The sequence below is a fragment of the Citrus sinensis genome, chromosome 4, assembly GCF_022201045.2.
Source record: "Citrus sinensis cultivar Valencia sweet orange chromosome 4, DVS_A1.0, whole genome shotgun sequence".
NCBI lineage: Eukaryota > Viridiplantae > Streptophyta > Magnoliopsida > Sapindales > Rutaceae > Citrus > Citrus sinensis.
In genome coordinates, this window is record NC_068559.1 from 21,991,878 (window position 1) to 22,016,351 (window position 24,474).

Below are 24,474 nucleotides of genomic sequence, written 5' to 3' on the forward strand. Positions count from 1 at the left end.
TAGAATAAGATGCCCTTATTGGCGTAGAATAAGATGCTCAAACTCAATGCATAAGCCCTTGAAGATTCCCATAATCAATTTAATTGACATTTGACCTAAGCCTGAAGACCCTTTAATAATTCAATGTACATTTCCATTTGGAAGAACCTGTTTAGTGGTCTTTAGTTATGGGCTATGAAGAACCATTTTTGTTGTTAGTGACGCTAACAAAATCTTATTCATCATTGAAGACAAAAAGGCCACTAGAAAGCAAAAGCGTAGGCTGCTTGTATGTGAAAATTGAGGTGCCCATGTGTAGACAAAATTAAAACATTGTATTTTGAATGGTAAAGTCAGCCCCGGTTGGAAATTGTTTTTTGTTGGGACTAATTAATTTTGTCACTTTCCTTTTGGAAGTTAATGACTACTGAGAATTTTTCTCTCTTGCTTTGATTTTGAGGAGGACAGGACGTTCAATCGGCAAACGAAGCACAAATAATTGGGGAGCACTAATTTTGATGGAAAATTGTGACCCATCATGTGCTGCACATTCAACTTTTGACGTTTTTACTCTTGTGTTTCACGTTCAACTTTGACTTGGGACTTATTTAGGTTGCAATTTTCTAACGTGAGTGGTGGACAGTTACTGTAAAGTATTCAATAAACATTGGTAATTGGAATTTTATTCCAAGCTTATATAATAAAAAAATGTTATGTTATTTTTATAATTTTAATAAAATTATTGTTCAAAAATCATAATTATTCCTTACAGTCAACTTTTATTTCATACTTTTCATATATATTCCGTACGGTGAACTTTGGGTTCACACTTTATTTTCGTCTACGGCACCAAACAAGGCTTTGTTAGATTCAACAGTTGCACTAATTGTTTAGTAGCGAAACTCGTGCATCAACGTGTAAGTTTGTGAAACGTGCTTTTGAATGGTAAAGGATAATATATTCGACTTTTAGGATTAAAGTTCGATCTTGAAAGCAGCTTTAGATCCTCTTTTAAAGTAGGCCTTATCCTAATAGATCCTATAAATCCTTTGAAACACCATTTAAATTATAATTAATTGATTTGTCTTTCAAATTTGAAACTTCACAGTTTGCCTAACCATGGCGTAGGTAGCAAGCAAGAATATCAATCAAGAATCTACTGCTCAGATAAGATAATATAAAACAAAAAATAGTCTAAAGCAAATACTTGCCTAGTTCTAGTAACCACTATAAATTAAGGGGATAATATTTCTTTACGCATTACATAAATGAATGAAAACAATAATCAGAATTTGTTATATTTTTGAACTCACCGAAGAACCAGCGTTATTGTTTTGTTATTTCTTTTCTTTCTGCACTAAAGGACCTTCACGGAGAATGGGCGGGATGCCAAACATAGACTTGACACACATTCAGGAGCGTCTGTTGGTTTCACTAGCTTTCAGCAAGCAAAATAAATAGCTCTTCGTCAGTAATTGCTCCCATCTCCATTGCCCTTTCTAGCGAACTTAGCCCTCCACCATCCTTAATTGATGGACGTGCACCTCTGTACAGAATACAAGTCAGATTTAGAGTTAAAAATAAATAAATAAATAACATGCAAAGAAAGATTTAGAATGAAGAATGCAGTTAGTTGATTGATTGATTTGATTACAGGAGATAGGAAAAATGGGAAGCTTTTACCTTCTAAGTAGGAACTTTGCGAAAGTGTAATTCTTTGAGGAGATGCAATGGTGCAAGGGAGTCCTTCCATGGAAGTCACGCATATTTATATCAGCACCAAATTGTATCAGAAGTTCAAGCATCACAAGGTTGCCACACTGACATGCAAGGTGCAATAATGAACCACCTTGAAGACAATTCCCAGGATCATTGGAATCCTTGATTCTCTGACAACCAGCTGGACCATTATTTTCTTCCTTTTTCACTTTGTGAAAATCAATTTCTGAGTATTGTGTATTATCAACATGGTGATACGAATCAACACCAACCACATCATCAAAGGTGGTATTGATGATATTTGCATCCGATGTCACAATAAGGTGGTATACTTCTTGCAAATTCTGGGTTTTAACTGCTTCCCAAATGCTTGTGGTGCGAGACTTAGCGTCAGATGTATCTCTAATGACTAGCAATTTCTCCACATACTGGGTCAGGACAACAAAAAAGGTTTGAATTTCAGGTTACAACTAATACAGTGAAATTAATATTTACCTTGTAGCAGGATGACAATTTGACAAGAAAAAGCATTAAAATTTCACTTTTGTATTTATTATGATCGGTGAGGTGGATTCTTGGGCCAATTTTTGTAATTCATTTGGTTTGTTTCCCACTAAAAAGTCCTGGACATACTATGGCCAGATAATAAAACCAGTGAGCCAAGCAGTGGTTTTACAGAACAGCAGTTCATTCCCTATCTATTGGTTGCACATGGATGTAGAAACATAAATTGAATATCTGATAATGTGGCAAATTCTACTACTTAAATCTACAAACTACAAGAATCCTTTGTAATAGCAAATAGAAAGACTCGAAAATCTAATTATCAATGCATTCAGAAGACTCAATCAGAAGGAGATAGCATCCAACACAGAATTGATAGAAACAATATGACCACAGAAAAAACAATTGCCTATGGAAACCACTGATTGCTTAAAGCTCACATGCCTTCAAGATTCCAGAAGAAATTTCAGTACTAATGTCAAGTGTAACATAAATCCCACAAAACTAAAATGGATGAAAAGAAAAAACCTATATACCTTCGCATGAATGTATTGCTCCTTGTAATGAAAAACATCTTTGGAGCAAGGTTTCCTAACTGATGGAATGGTAGTATTTGATTTGTCCACTCTGCACAGGATTACAATCAAGTGGAATTATGAAGCAAAAGCATCATAAGATTACATAAAATTTAACATTCACAACTCTGTTTGCAAGTAAACATGCTTAAGACAAATTTAATAACAGAAGTTCCATATTGTATCCAACTAAAAATATTCTTACTCTCGATCCTTGAGCAGAAGCAATCCCTCCCATATGGAGTTGCAATATGCATTACCCAAAGAACCAAATAGATCCAAGATTGTAGATTCCCAGACCTTGACGTCCAACGTAAGAGATCTCACCTGCAATGTATACAATTGAGGCTCCGACAATGGAATGGTTATCATGATATGATAAAAATAGATGTGTAAATGAGGATCAACACAGATTTTTTGCGAAGAAGACACCATACTTTCTTCTTTTTCCTTTTTTTTCCATAAAAAAACTAGAAATTTTAATAAAATGAAGAGAATTAGAAAGAAGTAAAAAGCATAATGAAAAAGATTAAAACAAGTTAACAACAGGAGAAAGGAAAAAAGGAAAAAAGGAGAAAAGAAAAAAAGAAAAGCTATGATAATCATCAAACAACAGCTTACTCAATTTTCTTGAATAAAAAACAAAAAAAATCTTAAATTTATTGGAAACAGATGCCGATAGAATTGATCTTATAAGACTACAACTAGAAGGTTGCAATTAACCAATCAAGTGAAAATTAGAGCAATAGTTTACATCATGGAAGGTGTCAGCACTGAAGCACCACACATGACAATCTTAGCTGTATCTAGAAAAATCTTCAGGTAGAAACTTTGTATTAGCTACTAAACTAGTCATCTGCATGCAGAGCTTCTTGATTCTGTTAACAATTCAAACACTTGCAGAACTAAATTCTCACGAGCTTTAAGCGCTCCACTTTTTAAAATTTTCACACCTTTGATATATGAACGCCAAGATTCCGGTGAACACCAGAGCATTCAATGCACAGCAATATGCCAAGATTAAGTGATGCCCAATCGGGATCAGGAGCACTACACTCTGCACAAAGATCATTTCCAGGAATTTGCCTAAGGATTGCAGAAACACTATCAGATTTATTGGCTTTCACTTCATCCTCTAGACTGCAATGACTACTAAGTGATGGAACATCACGAGTACTGAAGGGATCATTTCCGTCAATATGTTTTGCACTAGGACGTAACTGCAAAGATGCAAATAATTCTTATGAGCAAGAGTTTCAACTCTTGTATTCGCAATTTAATGTTGTTCAAAAGAAAACAGAAAGCGAGAGAGAGAGAGAGAGAGAGAAGTATTGGAGGGATTCAACCTGTTGCAACAAGTCAGAATTCAAAAGAGATGCAATAACACCAGTTATCTTGCTGGTCCAGTCCATCCTGTCTGCTTCTGTTTCAGCCTAAAAAAATAGCAGCCTAAAAGTTGGCATAATGATTCATAAAATGCCTCAGACATTTTGCAATTTTTTCAAGGGGAAAAAAATGTTTAACATAGAAAATAGAATATATTTCTTTATCCATATGTAAAACCACCAAGTCCAAGTTTCTGAGGAACAATGCTCAACTCTTGGTTGAAAGAGACCATTATTTTGCAATAAAATAAAAAAGAATATTGAAATTAGAGCCCATCATATGTGAAGGTTCAGCTTTGTACCAACATATCACCAAGTTTTTATACCAACATAAACTTGAAGCATCAGCCAGAATTTTAAATCAAATCCACTAGAACAATAGTCAAAGCCAATCCAAATGTTTCCAAATTGTTAGGCCAATTTCCTCACATTTCTAAAGGTCTTCAATTTTGGGCTTTCAGGAATGGACAAGGTTAAATGCTCAATGTTTGGAGGTTACATGCTTTACTACAGAAGTCTGTGCTGTTCGGCCTAGAGACAGAATTAGATTGTCCAATCTCAAGTAGTTCAAATTAGAGTTTTGCCAAGTTCTTTTAACCATGGCGTAAGCAGACTCAACGATACAGCAGCATAATTGAATGTCCCAAACCCAGCCAAATAAATCACCTGCAATGTGAAAGTTTTCACAGGAGAAATTATCCTGAAGCAGAGTCGTAGATCTGTATCCTCTGCATCCATTTTTATTGCTGAAGTACGAAGATCAACAGTACGGCAATTCAGGCTGTCTTCATTGAATGAAGATGACCTATAGTGCCTTGAACGGAATCTACTAAATACGCCACCATTGTGATCAGCTGAACCAGCATAATGATGGTGAGAACCCTAGGAAAGAAGAGATAAGAAATTAGTTCATCATGATTATTCACTGAAAATATCAATATACAAATGAGGAGGGGAGAAGAAGAAAGAAATGAAATAGTCAGACAAATACACATCGGAACAAACATTGGCATAGAATAAAAATGTTGCATTTATCTCCAAACTAGATATCCATTATTAATGTATCTTCTTATTAAGGGTATGTCTTCAGTTCTACACAACCCTCAAAACAAGGTGACACATAAAATATTCCAATGCAGTACAAGAAAAGCTCCTTCCTACCAATGTATGCTAGAAGTCAGCTAGGAGAGACATGCCAGGCCTTAAGGAATAATTGAAGCCATGCCCAATAAAAATAGAATCAACATAGATGATCTCAGTCAAGGGAGGTTCTCTAGTGAGTTATGTATAGGAAGAATGAAGAGTCAGCTGACGATATCTTCCTCCACTATTCCATAGCAACTTGTTGATGGACCAAGGTGTGTAAGGAAGCTGGAATTTCTGGGTTGTTCCTAGTTCTTGCAGCTCCTTGATAATGATAATGTTTCTGCATTTTTTAAGATAAGAGAGAAGATGAAGTCTCTTGTTTGTGTAACAAAGTTTGTTTTTTCTCATTCCTTTGGGCTTCTGTTGCAAAAGAGTTCATAGGCACTTCTTTCTTCTTTAGCAATCTTAGTAGGGAAGGGGTTTTGAGACAAATCAATAGAAAAGTCTTTTTAGCATGGGTTAGGGTCAGTTTTTGAATTTCAACACACAAGAAGTTTCTGAATTTTCTGCAGTTTTTGTGTAGATATCCCCTATCAGGTTTCTGTGGTGGACTTCTGGTCCATTTTGTACTTTACACCATTAATATACTTGCTTTTCTATTTCAAATAAGAAAATGGTTAAATTTAATGAGAATTGCTATATAGCCACAAACTCTTAGTAAAAAGTAATGCGACTTAATAGTACAGGTTGGATGAAAACATAAAATATAATGAAACTAAATCATATGGGTTATAAGGCATTTTCACCCAACCAATACTGATATGCCACATCAATTTGAACCGAATAGTTTGCAGAAAAGTTTGTGCCTCTAGCATTACTTAACTTTAATACTGTGTCTCTTTCTAACCTTGCATAATTGATCTTTTCTTGTCAACAATAAACATAGCAATTTTCTAATTAACATATTTAATTTATTAATTACAACATAATAAGTTAAAAGGAATAGTGAAAGAAGCAAGGTAAGGCAAATTTTTTCATTTTTTTTTAAAGAGAAAAACAAGGTAGGGGTGGGCAAAGCCCAAATTGACTTTTTAGCCCCTACCTCCCACAAGATTCGAACTTGGATGGCCAGCCAAAGAAAACTGCTTGAAAACCACTCGGTAAAGTCTCTAGGGGCAGCAAGGTAAGATGCATTGGGAAAGATAAGTCACAAAATAGTGGGACAATATAACATACCATAGATTTTATACCCTTATTTCGGTAGTAATACAAAGTCCCTTGACTATTGAGTACAAAGAACCTCCTCTTCCAATCTCCCCTCAAATTTGAGGAACGCTTTAAGAGATACCCTTGTTTGATTGTCTGGACCTATACGACAAAAAGAACTATAATATTATATTTCCTAGAAGCACTCAGTAATGCCATAGAAATGATACTAGTTCAAACTAGATATTCATCTCAAAGAGATTTACATGGAGAAAGCATGCAAAAGTCTTAGAAACATTGCTATCACAGCACAAAGAGATTTGCAAACCTAATAACTTACTTCCCCTGTGGCACTAGACCGCATAACTGCTTCTATGTTCTTGTAAGAGACCGTACCACCAACATGAATGCCATCAGCACTTACTGAATGCTCCACGTCAACTGGAACTCCCAAGTTGTCCAACTCTGCTTGGGTCCTAAATTCCTGAATCCGTTTTGCAAGTTTATCTTGTTCAACATTAGCCACTTCTTTGGATTGCTGCGCATAAGTCAACACCTGTAACAGGCAAAGAAAGAAGCTCATTCCAAAACTAGAACAATATCTTCCCAAGGAAAGATAAGTTTATGTTGAGATCAAGCTGATAAAATAATTTTGTAAATTGATTAATACAAATGCATACAAAGACACATCTGTGCATGACTCATAGTTTGTTCAAGGCATCAGTTTCTCACTACACAGGCTGATTGTTGCATCATATAACTCAATCCCAAACTTCTAAATCGTTTTGAAATTAAATGGAGTTTCCAAAAATTAAGGGTGCGTTTAGTATTGTTTTTTATATAGTGTTTTTTATTTTGTTTTATAGAACAAGAATGATTAGTTTTTGATAAAAATAAAAACATGTTTGGTAGCTCATTTTTAAACTAATGTCTGAAAATGAAAACTGTAAAAATATGTTCGGTTGTTTGTCTGGAAAAATAAAAATAATAAGGTCTTATTTGGTATATATTTAAAGAAATTATATTTCAATAATTACATTATAATATATATATATATATATATATATAATATTTTAATATGTTTTCAAAATAAAAATTTAGTCAAAATTTAAGAAGAATATCATCCGTTGATTTTGTAAATTTCTAAGCTTTGAAAGAAATTAATTTTGTATTTAAATGATTTATGAGAATTTTAAAAATTATTTGTTGATTGTTACATTTATTTATTTTAATTATGCTAAATTTATTTTTCAATAATATATGCATAGTATTTTTTTATCACAGATATGTTATATTAAAATAAATTATTTATCTAACAAATATGTGGGACCTACAAGATTTTAGTAATAATTATTACATTCGAACTGTGGGACCCATGATGGCAGAAAACAAAAAGCTAGAGAACGCCAATTTGGCGTTCTCCACACCTACAAAGAAAAAGTGGAAACCAAAAAGTTTTTGATTTTTATATTTTTTGTTTATGTTTTAAAAATGCATCCACCAAACAAGTTTTACATTTTTATGTTTTCATAAAACAAAAAATGACTAGTCAAAAACGATACCAAACACACCCTAAACTAGCATTAAATCTTTATCTTCATTTTCCAACTTTGTGCAACATCCAATAAAAAATGGTTAATGAAAATTTTTTCAAATCACCATATGAGTTCCGTAAACCGATTTCCAGTTCTAGAGTTTGTATATTCTATGCTAGTATTTCTTGAAACCTCCAGTTGTTTCCATTTGACCACTAATTGAACTGAACTGAACTTTGTTTATCTACAAAAATCTTAACATCTACAGACACCCATGTTGTGCTTAAAGGTCATACACTAAGCCCAGACTGCAGTATCCTGAAGACCAACATAGAACCAGCCACATCTTACGAACGCTACCCAATGTAACATTTAATTCAAAAGTTTTGAATTCATCCATTGACACAACTGTAGCATCTTTAGTGTTAGAAAGTTATATGCAAACGATTGCAAAGACAGTTGACATGGTAATGATGGCCGAAAACCTTTATAGAAACTTGAAAATTCAGAACTGACATTGAGCAAAGGAGCAAGTCTATTTTAGATTGAAATTTGAGTTGGTTAGACAAAGCAAGCATCCTATTTAGCGGGGGAAGATTAAAAGCAAAGGTTCCCACCCTATCTGAAATAAATCTAGTGCTAAATAGTTAATACCCTGCATACAGGGTGTGAACTATTACATATGTAGGTTCCTATTTAGAATAAAATTATAAGTACAGCAGCTCCAAATCTTATTGTGCACTTCAGATAATCTTAAGCGTATATCCCATATGCCATCAGTAAATGAGCCACACACAATACAAAGCATGTCAGACACCTCCATTGCTGGATGACAAGAAAGGAGTCTGCAACAATTAGTTTGAAATTTTGAGGGAAAAAGAAAAGGAACTAGGTAGTCAGAAAGGAAAGGAACCTTCAAGATGGTTTTCTAGATGATGTCACTTTATCTGAATTAATATTATATCATGCAAACAATAAATTCAGGGCTTGTTAATGATTTACTCCCAACAATTCCACTGAGTATCCCCATCTACAATATATTAAACTGATTGAAAATAAAGCGAGCCCTGGATAGAAACTTTGTTTACGCCTCTCAAGATAGTTTCTTTTCAAGATGTTCTCTTAATTGTAAAACCTTGGAGTTGTTTTCGGGGCTAGAGGAAAATTTGTTCGCCTTTAGTAAATCTTTCTTCTTTCAATACAATCTTCTTAGCTTTTATTCATATATATATATATAGAGAGAGAGAGTAAGGCACTGTTTTACCTGGTGGACGTATGGCTCTATTTTGCTCAACAAGTCAAATCCCTACAACATAAAGAAATAAGTTCATCTCTGCACACTGAATAAACAGGCAAACACATCAAGATGTTTAATTTAATAGAAAATGAAAAAGAAGAGCAGACCAGCTTGAAATATCTCAAATGCACATCCATAATTGCACTTATAGATTCCAAGAACTCATACTTCTTTTTCGCTTCAATATTTGTGAGTGCGCTAACCTGCATTCCTTAAAGCCAAAGGGAGAAGGTCATTAGAAGCAAAAGGATTGAAGAGAGACTTACTTAGCAGAAATCAAAGAAGATTTGAAAATGCAGTGCACATACTAAATTAAAACGGCTTTTCTCAAATGCTGACTTTGAGTTCTGTAGATCCTGTCACCACAAACGACAAATGGTAATTCCTAGTTTCAGCATCAAGGCTGTCTCAGAGTCGAGATGGACAAATAAGTCAAAACAGAAAAGAATCCGCAATTTCATGCATGAAGAAATATGGCTAAAAGGCTAAACCATGATATACATTGACAATATAAAATAAATAAATAAAGAAAATTAGATGCTGTTACTAAATTATGATGAACGGAGAAAAAGGGATCCATCATTTTTAGACAAATAAAGCATCCACCAAGGCAATTTCAGAAAGTCAAGATGTGGGAACTTGCTACATATGTTCACAAATCTAAGTCAAATGTTTAATATCTATAATATTTTATATTTTCTCCAATTAAGTATTCTCAAAATCTTTTGTTCTACTTTTCTTTCTTCTGTTCTTCTGAAAGACCTTTGGTTGAATTTGTACTTTGATTTTTGTTTCAACAGGGACAAATTCTGAAATCCTTAAAAGACCCAAATCCAGTGAGTAGTTTCATACTACTAAACCATCCATTCTGATATTATTTCTAAACTAGAAGATCAATACATTAGATGTGAACATTATCTAAGTCAGTCTCTTAGAAAATTGTCTTTCCCTTAAAGTGAATAGAATATATTCTAACTTGATTTGCCGTCAAACTTAACTACTAGACCAACAACTAACAATATGGTTTCCTCACCAACGCTTTTGTATCTCCAGTGGCTTAGATTATTATTTCCTTGGCTATGAACATTTTCTTAATCAGTCTCTTAGAAAATTACCTACCCCTCCAGTCAAGAAAATGTACACTCACTTGATTTATTTTTTGAAGAAAAGAAATGAGGTTTAATTTGCAATAAAAAAGAATAAGGGGGGTTGGTGGCGGGGGCGGCATGGGAGACATATCTCTCCAACTCAGCAAAATATAATAGAAGCAAATGATTGCACAATTATAAAGAACGTACCTCTTCTAGTTCTGCAACAATGTCATCTCGTGTATTCTTTTTCAAAGACACAAACTTTTCACGTGCCTGGAAACGAATAATTTTTAACAGCATGAAAAACTTCTCAAACAATCACAAAAGGGATATGCTACAGTAATATGCTCCCAAAATTAAGAACACAAAATAGGTTGTTTAATATAACAATAATGGATTCAACATTTTAGTTTTCCATCTCAATTTATTACCAAACTCTTGTGCAAGAATACATCTTTACTGGTTGAGTTGATGCAGAACAAAGATGAAGATTACTTAGATTTTTAGGGTTTTGTAACTATTATCTACTTAAAACTCAGTAGTCTTCTTAGCTAAGGAGTTTATATTTTTCATGTTCACAAGTAGATTTACTGTTTTATTTAGGGCTTGACCACTATAAACAGCGCCTAGGTCTTCATTGTCATCAAACGTTGATGATTATTGAATGCAATACTATGATTTCTACCGTATAATCTGTGTTGTTTCACCCTTTTTGTCTACTTCTCTCCTTTTTTCTATTTTTCTATCTTTTCTAACTGTGATATCCTTGTGGACAGCCCATCCTATATCACTAGCAGTTGCAATAAAATGTGAGATAAAAATATAGTCAAAAGGCATCATCAATTGTGGAAATGAAAAATAATTGGTCATCCCACTAGATTTTTTTCACAATATGGTAATTGCATAAAGTGAGCATACACAATGTAGACAAAAGATATCTTTTCCACTTTTAATATTCTGCTCTTCTTTTCCTTCACCACCACAACCCCCCCCCCCCCCCCCCCCCCAACAACATTAGGATATAAAATTGTACTGAGTGAAAAGAAAAAATCAAGAGTGAAAAGAAAAAATCAAGAGTGAAAAGAAAAAATCAAAAGTGAAAAGAAATGATTAAATTTCCACTAAGACACCAAAGATTTTTTTTTCTCTAACAATCCAGTCAGGTTGGGGCTGTAGTCAGAAAATCCAGAGCACTAAATGATTCTTGGCAAATTCCAAAAACCTCTTCATCCAGTAATGAACATGACTGGTCATCATATTGGATTTTGTTACCTGCCATACTAATAAATAAATAACTAAATAAAAAGATCAGCAGTTGCCATGAATGTCACACAGTTAGTTTTCACTTGTTGATTGTTTATAAAGCAATCCTTACCGTCATTAATGCAATAAATTTTCTACTACACCTCTATTGAATATCTATGCAATCATGTGCATGAAGATACATGTATATGTAGTGAAAAATTCAATGAAATTTAATTATCCAACCACAAAATGAAAAAGGGTTATATTTTTACTAAAAATATTGCCCTAGAAATACCTGATCATAAGCATGTATAGATTTGTCAAAGCGCCGACGGGATTCCTGCAAAAGGTCAGAATATAAGGGACATAAAACAAGTCACAAGGTGCTGGATGCTCCAGCTGATATTCTGTGCCTAATTGTTACATCCCTAATTTCCAATGTTGAAATAGTTGGCCGATAACTTTCTATGACTGATAGCAATTGTTTACATAAAAGGAGGATTCTTTCATAAAATAGCTTGTATCCTCTATTATAAATTTTGTGTCTTCTACCAGAAAAATTTTACTTGAGAGATATATTTTCTTTTCCTACACGTGGGGCTTCTCTTTTTTACCGTCCATCGAGCATTGTCATTTGATCATATTTTATTAACTCTCATTTGCCTTATGTATCAGAAGGCAGGTTCTTCTTAATGAAAAATTAGATACATATACTTAGGTCACGGAATAGGCATGTTACTTCCTATTACATTTTTAAGATAGGATTTTGATTATCATGAAACTCAAGCTATTTCTGAATTTAATTTAAGGCAGCATAGCGCAATATTTGATTAAAAGGTATCCAAATGCCAGTAGCCATAATCATTGACATTGCAGGTATATCCCCAAGGGGTACATACCACAATAGTTGATTTGATATAAGATCTACCTTTGCATCATGCAGATCAACAGTCAAAAATTCCGTCAGCCGATTAATTAACACATGCTCAACCTGCAACATACATTTCTCAGAACTCAGTTACAACATAAAATAGACTAAAGAATCATGTATAACAGCAACGGTAAAAGGCCTCTTTTGAGATCGTAGTTAGGCAATTGTTATATAAATAAACATATATTAAAGTTTTTTTTTTGTGTGTTCAGTGGCATCCTCATGAATGAGGATGTCATACACACGCGCATATATATGCACGTATGTACGTATGTATGTATGTATACTTTCAAGAATTAGCTTCACTTCTTTGATGTTAATGTAAAGGTCCAGGCATGGTTTTTCAGCCCCTTTGCATGTTCATAATGTCCTTCATCCAATTCTTAATGAGGTGGAAATGGAAATGAATTTAAGTATAATTGGACAGATTAGAATGCTTTGGATCCCCACCCACCCATCCTGGTGATTTAGGGATTGGAAGGCTTGCATCTTTCAATTAGGTTAAACGTAAAACATGATTGTTGTGGTTTGGGGTGGAAGTAAAAGAAAGCACAGAAAATAAGCAATGCAAACGACAATATTTTGAGTGCAACATTAGCAGTGAAAGCCTGTTAACAAAGTTCCACAAGAACAAAACCTAGGCAGTTTGGATGAGTCAGAGATACAAAAAGCATAAAAGAGTTGTATGCCTCATGCTCATTGTCCAATATCATTAAAGAAAAAAATCTTTCATTAGACACCAATTTGAGCACTCACTTGGGACCGAAGAAGCTCTTTATATGTAGCAAGCTCACGAAATGCACTAATGAACTTGGAGATAACCGGACCTGAGACAGGGAACCACATAAGAAGCCAACTATATTCAAACATAACTAGTTACTTAGCTTGCCACAGTACTTGGAAACGAAACCCTCCATACTGTTCTAGATTAAACAATCAACAAAATGCGATGCCAGTTCTCATAATGAAGAAGAATATAACTACACCTCCAATTGAAACACTGACAGGATCATCATGTCCACCGCCAAAAGCTTCTAATGCATCTGCGAAAGCACTGTCACCGCTACACGCTACTCCAAGAGCTTCCCTATAAAAACAAACAAACAAACGAAAAATTTTAATAAATTGGTAAGCATTTCCCTAGCCAAAACACGGTGAGTGAGTGACATACGTAAACTTCTTGCAGCCTTTATACAGTCTTTGGCAACGATCTTTTAACTCCTCAGCTGACTCTTCCATAGAAAATAACTGCCACAACGACGGGAAAAAAGAGTTCAGATTGAACAGAGATCAAGACGAAATTGAAGCGAATCCAATCTGACGTTACCTGCTTTTGAAACATTGGGGAATCCTCGAGCTTGATAAACGCAGACATTGTGATTTGAGTTTTCAGATCGAGGGAGAGGGATGAAGCAGAGGGTATTTTAGTAATTTACGATAGAAAAAATGTTGTGGTGGATCAGATGTTGTTGGAGCGAAAGCTTGAGACAGGAAACGGAGATAGAGACAGCAGCAAGCATCAAAATCAAACAAAGAGTGAGCTAAAGCTGAGCTCCCCTGCCGTTGACCAAACGGACAGAATGGTAATTTTCACTTTCTGTAGGAGGACTGATTGCCGTGGATTCCACCACCTTCAAACGATATGAACTCGTCATCTACTACAAGCTGGAAGGGATTGTCGCTGTCGCTGTCGTTCTGATTGCTATTTTGAACAAATGGTTGAGACATAACCCTCATTTTATCTTATTGACAAATACTGGTCGGACTTTTTGAGAATAATCAAAAATCCCCTCATTGAATGAACTTTGCGCTTTGGGGTGATTCATAGATTTTTCTCAAATCTATGTCACTTGGAGAATAAATAGAAATATAAGACCATCACATGATAATTCTTAATTAATAACTGAGGAAGCAATCGGGAATATATCAATATACCACCCAACTTTTATGGAAAGTTCAATTTAACTACTAAGGGATAAAAGTAAAACCTTTGATCCACCCACGTTTTACCGTTCTATATTAATTTACCATTAAAATAATACGTTGATGTCAACGAGGCATTCATGTAATTTCAAATAACGGTAAATAGTAGATGTTGTAGATTATCTTCCAAATTCAGGCCCAAGCTCAAGTTTTCTAAGGAGGTCCAGGTACTCAAAAAATCTGGCCCAGACTGGATGGCTCAGGCTGAACCCAACCTCCATGGGCCCGGCATGAGCCCAAGCCCTCTTCTTTTAAATAAACAGAATTATTTATTTTTTAAAAAATATAAACTGTTCCATGAATAGAAAATTTCCCAAAATTAATTAATTTCGTATTTGTCTTTTTTACATGATTTTCACTGATTATATCACACTGATAACATAAATAGGATTTTATGAGGATATTAAAGGGGTGCGACAAGTATTACTCTCCATTATTCTTAATAGAAAACCTTCGCCCAAATGACTACTTTACCCACCACAAGCACGCAACATTGTGAAACTTGAAAGTAAAAATACTAAAATCGTTAACTTCTTACATGGTCCAGCCATGACGAATAGATTCGGAGGCAGATCAAAATTGTTCACTTCATATTCGAGGTTTATTTATTAATGGTGTTATTTTTCTACCTATTCATGTCGTATGTCATTTTCTTAACTGGTTAAATCGTGAAACCTTATAGAAAGGAGCTCATGCTGTACAATTTTTCTTAGCATGAAATGTAGAAAAGAAATTGGTTTTTCATTCATTATATCTCGAGACATTAGACCAAAAAAAAAAAAAAAAAAAACCCTAAAGAATATCCATTTTTATTATTTGGAGTAACACGATTTAAAGTCCTTATCATAAAAAGAAACATAATTTAGAGTAATGACTTATAGATATTTGATTAAGTGCTTGTTTATTATAGTTTATTTAATAGTTACAGTACTTATTTAATCTCATAATTTCTTTTCATTTTTTTTTTTTGTTGTTGTTTTTTTAGTAGAACTTTTGAAAATTAAATAAGTTATTTTACCTCTAATAGTAAAAACTCAAATTTTGAGCTTTTGTGAGTAAGAGTTGAAAAGTTTTTTTTAAATGTTAAAATATTTAAAATATCATTTATTTGTTTCATAATCTTATTTCATTCATTTCATAGCATAACTTTTAATAACTTCCTTATTAAAGTAATTTCATAATTTTTAATAAAAACTTTCATTGACAACTAAACAACAAATTTTTTATTTTTTATTTTGTGAAAGCTCTACTAACAAAAAATCTACTTTTTTTTTTTTTGACAAAACCAAAAATTTGTACCAAATGTAGCCGAACTAAATGCAACCAACTTACAAGAGAGGGCTTATTACCTTTTTAAACAAAAAATTTATTAAAGCAGAAGAATAAGCCTCTAAAGTTTGGGGAAAAAAAAGAGGAAAAAGAGAAATGCAAGAGCAAGGGATAGTGGGACACAAACAAGCACGTATTACCTTTAAAAATATATATATTAAAAGAGAAGCATACAAATTAAGTAATTAAGATTCTATTTGATATTAAAATTGGCAGCTATAATTTAAAAATTATAGTATTAAGTTATTTGGTAAATATTAGTTATTGTTGCTTAAAAGTTAAATTGATTTGATCTACCACTTATATGATAAAAATTTATAATATCTTTACTATTTTTATTAAAATCATTATTTAAAAATTATATTTACTACATAATATTAACTTTTATTTTATCGTTATTTTTTTTTCACAACGATTGTAGATTGCAGTATTTCAATATCAAATAGAACCTAATTGAGGCAGCAACTAGACTATGACGACTTTTTTTTTCTATTATTTTTTTAAATTTATGTACTAAGCTTTGTATAATGATATTTACTTAACAACTAAAACTAAAGCTTAAAGAGATAGCACCATACTACCAACAAAAGTAACACATTTCTACTAGTAAATATTTATTTTTATAAAATTTAATGAAATTAAAAAAAAGGAAAATAAAACAAAAAACAACTGCCAAGTTACCAAAGACACTATCAGCCGCTAATACAAAATTTATATGTCAACTAACATGACATTAATTATCTCGTAATATGTTTATTAATCATTCAGTTTCTCTATTTCTTATATAAACGGTGAATTTATATTGATGCTATATCAATTAAAATACAAGTTTTCAATCCAATTTTCTATAAATGTATTAGCTCACTCTATGATTAAAACAAAAAAAGAAAGTTATAAATCTTCGACCCTTTCTTGGAAGGACAAAAATAATGCATTAGGGATTGTTGTGAATAAATTATCGAATAAAAAACAGTAAATTAGAATTAAAAACCTTATATATTATGCTTAATCACGGGACTCAATTGATCAACATTCACATATATAATGACATAAACCGACAAAATGCCACAGCATAAAATAAACTAGATTGTGAGATCATCCATATATAAAAACCTATCGCTATATTGTCCACATCAATATTTTTTTATTTTTTTCCCTATATTGATGTGATGACACAATAATATAATTTGTCTTAATTTCCATTTTTGTTTGAACCCATCAATATTTGATGGTGATGACACAAATAATAATATTATTATCCTGAGAAAGCAAAACGAATCCGTGAAGAAATATCATAGAGAGGGTGTTGGATTGCAAATTGACAAGCGAACGAATTAATGATGAATGAAACCAAAGTTTCTTGTGCTTGACTTGCCAGACCATGTCGCCTGTAACTGACAAACTCTGCACTTTTTTATCTTTTTGCATTCTTTGTATCAACATGCAATTTTTATACGCAAATGTTCCCTTTCAACTTGTTTGATTCGGAGAAATTACAATGAAAAAACCAATAACCCATAAGGAATAAGATGGACCTGTGATACCATTAAATTCCACGTACATACTAACATATATGGTAACCTCGCAAAGCTTTCAATGTCACAGTTGATAATTGAATGAATTCAACCCAAGTATTTAGTAATATTATAATTTTTTTTTTTAAAAAAAAATCTATTTAGAATGAAAGAATCTCACTTGACCTGGTTAGAAAAAAAAGTACCGAGTTATATACATAAAATTACTTAATATATAGTAAAATCAAAAGAGCTAACACCAAATCGGACAATATAATAGGTGGTATGATGCGATGAAACTTAGATTAAAATTCTACTCCAAAGGAGGGGTTTATTTCTAAATTATGAAACATTATACTCCTACGATAGATACAGACGAACTAGGAGGCCACAAGCTGCTCACTTGAAGTTACAAGTTACAAATTCAACTTCACCCATGGCATATAATTAACCAGTAACAATATGACCTAGCAGTGAATAGAATATTGATTTGTTGTACTTGTATGCATATGTGTCATAAATTATTTATTTTGTGCGATTGTTTCATTGTTTGTCCTATTTATAAGCATGTTCTTGTAGTTGGTTCTTGCCTCGTGCCAGCACATCATACGCCATTGAGTGTTCGTTTCTCAAAAAGAAAGCGAGAGAAAAAAACAGATTCCTTGGTTTCATTCTATGCAAATTAAGCAGCAATGTCTCAGCTCTGTGATATCCAAATCCATGTCAATGGTCACCAAACATTCTTTCTCAATGAGGTAATCAAAAGGTTCCTGAAAGGAAAGAAAAACCATAGTTTGACCCACTTCACTATTCATTTACTTTTCTTTTTTCTTTTTTGCAGCAAACTATCACAAAATATTCGGAAAGGCTGAAGAAGATCATCAAACAAGAAAGCAGAAGAGTCATTGAAATCAAAGGATTCCCTGGTGGCCCAACTGGGTTTGAGCTGGTTTCAAGATTCTGTTACAACAATGGAAGAATCAAAATCACAGTGTCTAATGTGTCGATCCTCCATTGTTGCTCAATCTTTCTTGGTATGACTGATACGGTATCATCAACAAACAATCTCTTGCAGCAGACAGAGTCGTTTCTTGAAGGAATGTTTTATTGGTCATGGAGTGACATAATTGCTAGTCTCAAGAGTTGTGAATCAATCTTTAAATATGCATATTCATGTGGTCTTGTAGATAAATTTATTTGTGCATTGTTAGCAAAGATTGCTCAGCATTCAGATTTAAGCCTCATTATTGCCTCACCATCAACTCCTTCCTCTTCCTCGTCTCCTGAAACTTCATATGGGTGTAGATTCTCCTGTACTTCAACCAAAACCACCCCAGAATCAATAATCAAGCCATCATGTTCATCATCACCATCACCAAGCAAAGCGTGGTGGTTTGATGATTTGACAATTCTATCGCCAGTCATTATAGAGAAAATCAGCAAGGGGTTGGGGGCTTACGGGGCTGAAAATAACAGCTTAATCCTAACAAGATTCCTTCTTCATTATCTAAAAGGTTGTGTTCAAGCTCAGAGCAAAGGCGGGGGCTATGGTGGCAATGGCAGCTACAGTGGTCTTGCTGACACAGCTGTTCATGGGGTCATTTTTATTGGAAAATGTTCATTTTCTTGCAGGAAATTGTTTTGGGTACTTAGAATTGTGTCTAATTTTGGTATAAGCAAAGATTGCAGAGCTGGTTTGGAGAACATGATTGGTGGGATGCTTGACAAAGCAACATTAGATGACTTGTTGGTATCAGGCCAAGGCTACGGCAATGGCCATGATAGAGGTGTTTATGATGTAAATCTTGTTATAAGATTTATTAAGATATTTGTTAATAGTAATAGTAGCAATAATGACTTGGTCGGTTCACAAAAATTGAAAAAGGTTGGAAGATTGATTGACAAGTACTTGAGTGAAATATCACCTGATCAGAAGCTTAAGGTCCCAAAGTTTCTTGGAGTTGCAGAGAGCTTACCAGATTCTGCTAGAGAGTGCTTTGATGGTGTCTACAGAGCTGTTGATATATATATTGAGGTGAATAAATTTATCATCAACTTTATTAATTTTCTTGCTTTTGCAATTGCTCATCCTTTTTATCTATAAAGATCAAGTAATTGGAGTTTTTGGAAAAGAGAGAAAAAAATTATTTGTAGATAGGACAACATTTATAGACGCTTTTGTTGAAACTAGAAGTTAGACTTTCTCATCTGCTTTTCATCTTTTTTTTTCCCCCCCTTTTTGTGAAGAAATTAACATGCTTTCCACATAATTTAACTTGTTTTCGTGGTCATAAAAGATTTGACGAGCCATTGTATATATGGCATCATTTAATATTTGTTAAATACGTAAATTAATTAGACAATGTCATGTGACAATATTATTCATCATAATATGAACTACATTATCTAATAGATTACTCGTATATTTTTCATATATATGAATATTTTTAAACACAAATTCGAGGTTAAAGGATATTATCAACCTTTTTTTTTTAACAATTGTATTGCAGTTGGACAATACGATCAAGGTTTGACCTTGAATTTTATATTTTAAAATATATACTAACGTCTGCACAAAATCTTATTATACATCTTTCTCATAAAACATAGTTTATGGTTATTGCAGTCTCATCCAACTCTTTCCTTTAAGGAGCGATCAGAATTATGCAGATGCCTAAACTACAAGAAGCTCACACTTGAAGCAAGTAAATATCTTGCAAAGAATCCAAAAATTCCCCCAAATGTAGCCATTCAAGCACTTATGTCCCAGCATTCCAAATTACCAACAAAAGATCATGAGTTTCCGTATCAGCAAAGTGATCCCAAAAGAAAGATTGATCCAAGCACAAAGAATTCTCAAGTTGTCTTACACAACGGCGCCGGCGCCGGGGTCATTGATGATGCAGAGAGATTTTCAGAAGAAAATGAAAATACGAGATTTAATCTACAGACGATGCAACGGAGGGTCAGGGAGTTGGAGGAAGTTTGTAGGGAGATGAAGGGTCACATGCACAAATTGGTTAGGCATAATAGAAATTTGCCAAGATTATGTTAATATCATTGAGACTCTTGCCCTCTCATGGAAAATATACAAATGTATTTGTAAAATGATAATGTATTGTATTATGTTTGTGTATTTTAATTAATGATAAACAGATGAAATTTTTATTATAATTTGGAATGTTCTCATGAGAAGAAATATGAGCCAACCACATTTAAATATTTGATTGATCTTATGTATTAATGGACTTATTTTGACTCAGAGATTATGATCATCTTCCTATTTGAGTTCTCCTAAGTTTTTAAAAATTCAGTCACATGTACATTTATTGATATATAGTATATGAATGGGATTTAAGTCTTTTATTTTTTTATTTATCAAGCACCAATTCCACAATTGTATTTTTGCTTAGTCGAAAATCAGGTTATGAGAAAATCTTAATTTTTTTAAATTAATGTAGCAGCTGTACATGTGATTAATTATTAAAATTTTATATGATGTGGCAATTATAGATTTATTATCATATAAATGAGACTTGAATATTGAAATACCTAACATTATTGAGTTTTGAAAACGAAAAATTTAACATAAACTTTTACTTAGCAATTAGTATTTACTATCTATTCATATATTTGAATTTACTACTTCCATTCTGCAGCAACTATATCCAAACATACCCTAAATTTGCTTCGGTTTTGTACGCTAGCTTGTTAATACAGGGCACGACCTCATGCAACATTTTAACCTAGAAACTTGTGCAATTAAAAACTTACCAAAGCAATTTGCTATATCATAATTTATTCTTTGTAGTGAGTTAGTTGATATCCGGAATTGGATTATTCATATTTTCACGTGTGAGTCAATTTAAAAAATAAAACAAATAAATAATAAGGAATCCACCTTTGCCGGTGCCCGATCAAAGATTTTGTTTTGGCATTAAACACCCACGAATTAATTTATAGTGTACAGCAATAATTTAGATTGGAAATTCTGATGCGTGTGGACAGAGAATGGAGCCTTCTGAAAAATGTTGTGGGATAAAGCCAAGAATTATTGGGGGGAAGTCCTGGAAAGTACACGCAATAGCCAATGGATTCAAAAACAGGGGGCTTTTCAACAAGTTGTGACTGAGGGCTCCGGGAATTTAATTTCAATTATTTTTCTATCTTGACTAGTAATAGTGCCAAGTGCCAGTTTTTGATCCCGTGATTGCTGATGTCGTGTAGTTTTAAGTATCAAAATTTTGAGTATCTATCTATAGTGCGAGCGAACGTAGATCATTTTAGAACAATGATTTAAAAGGGAAATTTACAAAAATAACCATTAATATTTTATTATTTTCGTAATTAACCCTCTCAACTTTTTTCTATCAACATTAGCCAAACACAAGCCTTTCTTCCCAAATTACCCTTCTTTACAGAACAAAACCAACATTGTTTCTCCCATCTCGCCAAACCAAAAGCAGCTTTTCATTCTTGAATCATAAGCCAACGGCGACCGCAAAAGACAACTGTAAAAGTGATATCCGATCATAATCTATCCAAATTCAACACAAATCGACGTCACTTACTGGTATGAATTATTTTCTGAACTTACTGAACTGAGTCGGGTGAATCTGAATCTGGCGACAGGGTGCCTGTCGCAGCAAAACTTGGTGCGACAGGTGCCTGTCGCACCAGGTTTGGTGCGACAGGCACCCTGTCGCACCAAGCTTCGGGCGACAGGTTGCCTGTCGCACCCACTCTTGGAGATTTATTAAAATTGTATTATTTTAATTAGGACTGAAATAAAATATTTTTTTTTAATTTCAGGCTTAATGGATTCAGTTGTACTTGAATTGTGTTACGATGGTTGGTGGGAGACATTAGAGAATGGCTGTATGGAGTACGTGAATGGTAAAAATCGAGCTTTTTTTGTTGGAAAAAATTACATGTTTGATCAGTTATTGACAAGAGTATATGAGGTGTTAAAAATAAATCGTAATGACTATAGTATCACAATGAAGACAACTTTGAGGTCTAGTAACACATTATATCGTATATGTGCAATGCCCATGGATATATGTGATGATGAAATGGTGAGGGTTGTGTTGCATATGGCATCTGACGTAGCTAATTTTGGATGCATTCCTATATTCGTGACCACATCACCTCGAGTTCCGAGCGAAGGTATTGAGCCACATGTCGATACAGAAACTTCGTTTAGAGCAAATATGTCTGGCCCCGATAATGATGAAGAGGTGTTGCCAAGGACAATATCGCTGCAGCAATATTACTCTCCAATCGACGACAATTATGACAACATTGATGATAATGGCGTTACGTTACAGGATGTTGGAGCAACGGTATTTCCAATAACAACGTCGTTGGAGCAACAATATTCTCCGTATCACAACAATGATTTTCGGGACAATGATGATTTTCATAATGAGACAGAGGGGGATAATGTTTGTGCAGAACCTTCTAATAATACAAGGCGGGGCACTCGTTTCAATAATGATGGTGATGATGGAGGAGCCGGTCCTTCGAATGTTCCGTCGTTTCAGGATGAGGATGAGTGTGAAGACAATACTCCTATGAATAACAGAGGCAATAGACCTATTCCTTCTATGGTTCGATCGAGAAGGAGAATTGACCCCCTTACAAGTCTTGCTCCAACTTTACCTTCGAACATGGTTGCTCCAAGCTTTGTTAGCAGTTGTGACTCAGATGATATCAGCGTGGGTAAGCTATTTGCTGAGAAGAATGAGCTTATATTACAACTACGCAAGGTGGCCTTTAGAGATAAGTTTGATTTTAAGATTGCACGGTCTACTACGACACGTTTCGAGGCTCACTGTTGTTCAGAATCATGTAAATGGCGTATTCGAGCAACTAGAAGTTCGAACGAGCAACATGTTCCTTGGGTGGTGAAGAGAATTGATAATGTACACACTTGTCATAATGAGGTATTGGTTGATGGACGTCATCAACTAAGGAGCCGGGTTGTCGGTCATATTATCGCAGAAAAATATATTCAAGATAAGAGGATTTATACTCCCAATGACATAAGAGCAGATATGCAACAAGAATACGGTGTTCAGTTAACATACCAGCAGGCATATAGGGCGAGAGAAGTTGGTCTTGAAATAGTACGCGGCAACCCTGCAGAGTCATACAACTTGCTCCCTAAATACTCTCACGTACTAACTACAGCGAATGAGGGTACAGTCACTCACCTCGAGCAGGATGGAGATGGTAATTTCTTGTACTATTTTGTAGCACTCGGATCTTCCATCAAGGGGTTTATGCAGTACATTCGGCCTGTCATTGCTGTAGATGGTACTCATCTGAAGGGATTATATCGTGGAAGCATGTTCGTGGCAACATGTCTTGATGGTAACAATCAATTGTATCCGTTAGCCATTGGGATCATGGATTCAGAAAATAATGATGCTTGGGAATGGTTTATGATGAAGTTACATGGAGTGATTGGTGATAGACCTGAGTTGGTAATTATCTCTGATCGATGCACTGCCATAAGGAGAGCCGTTCTTAAAGTATTTCACAATGCAACTCATGGCGTTTGTTTTTACCACGTCAAAGGTAACATTAAGTCACAATTTAGAATGTCCAAAGCTCTTTGGGATGAATTTGAGCCTGCCTTTATTAATGCAGCAAAAGCATATGGCCACGAGGAATTTAAGAGACAACTTGAAGGGTTGTGGATGATCCACTCGGGTGCGGCTGATTACCTAGAAAATAATGTCGGTACGTGTAATTGGGCAAGGTCTCAGTTTGAAGGTAGGAGGTACAGCATTCTTACCACCAACATCGCGGAGAGTGTTAATGCTTTCATGAGGGAACCTCGAAAATTTCCTGTTACTCATCTTGTTGATCACTTCAGGAAAACATTGCAGCAATGGTTTTATGATAGAAAAATTGTGGCTGAATCCATGACTACTCGGCTAACAACATGGGCGGATGAAATAGTCACTGAGAGGAGAACTATAGCTGAAAGAATGATAGTTCGGCCGGTGTCTCCGCATCGCTTTCAAGTTATAGGCGGTGGGCTTAAGGAAGGGTTGGTTGACTTGCAAAAGAGAACTTGCTCCT

The 24,474-nt window shown here is 34.1% G+C and overlaps 2 protein-coding genes across 3 annotated transcripts; one reads left to right on the forward strand and one right to left on the reverse strand.

Annotated features, from left to right (window-relative positions):
* Positions 1–1,123: 1,123 nt before the first annotated feature.
* Positions 1,124–14,256, reverse strand: LOC102617000 (ADP-ribosylation factor GTPase-activating protein AGD4-like). 2 transcript variants are annotated; one of them, XM_006484583.4, is made up of 19 exons: positions 13,881–14,256; positions 13,725–13,801; positions 13,540–13,640; positions 13,310–13,380; positions 12,551–12,613; positions 11,918–11,962; positions 10,585–10,650; positions 9,595–9,642; positions 9,394–9,489; positions 9,254–9,295; positions 6,795–7,010; positions 6,485–6,616; positions 4,829–5,044; positions 4,124–4,210; positions 3,731–3,997; positions 2,983–3,104; positions 2,739–2,829; positions 1,663–2,126; positions 1,124–1,525 (listed from the first exon to the last, which is right to left on the reverse strand). In XM_006484583.4, exons 1-19 carry the CDS (start codon positions 13,926–13,928, stop codon positions 1,414–1,416), a joined length of 2,364 nt encoding a protein of 787 aa, XP_006484646.1. In that variant the 5' UTR covers positions 13,929–14,256; the 3' UTR covers positions 1,124–1,413. The 2 variants fall into 2 exon arrangements, with proteins under 2 accessions (XP_006484646.1, XP_024956914.1); XM_025101146.2 differs by lacking the exons at positions 12,551–12,613; positions 13,310–13,380; positions 13,540–13,640; positions 13,725–13,801; positions 13,881–14,256 and having other exon boundaries at positions 9,394–9,497; positions 11,918–11,935.
* A 3,670-nt stretch (positions 14,257–17,926) lies between these two features.
* Positions 17,927–20,553, forward strand: LOC102617303 (BTB/POZ domain-containing protein At1g50280). The gene is made up of 3 exons (XM_006484584.4): positions 17,927–18,134; positions 18,221–19,414; positions 20,006–20,553. The coding sequence occupies exons 1-3, from the start codon at positions 18,072–18,074 to the stop codon at positions 20,432–20,434; spliced, it is 1,686 nt and encodes a 561-aa protein (XP_006484647.1). The 5' UTR covers positions 17,927–18,071; the 3' UTR covers positions 20,435–20,553.
* The last annotated feature ends 3,921 nt before the right edge of the window (positions 20,554–24,474 follow it).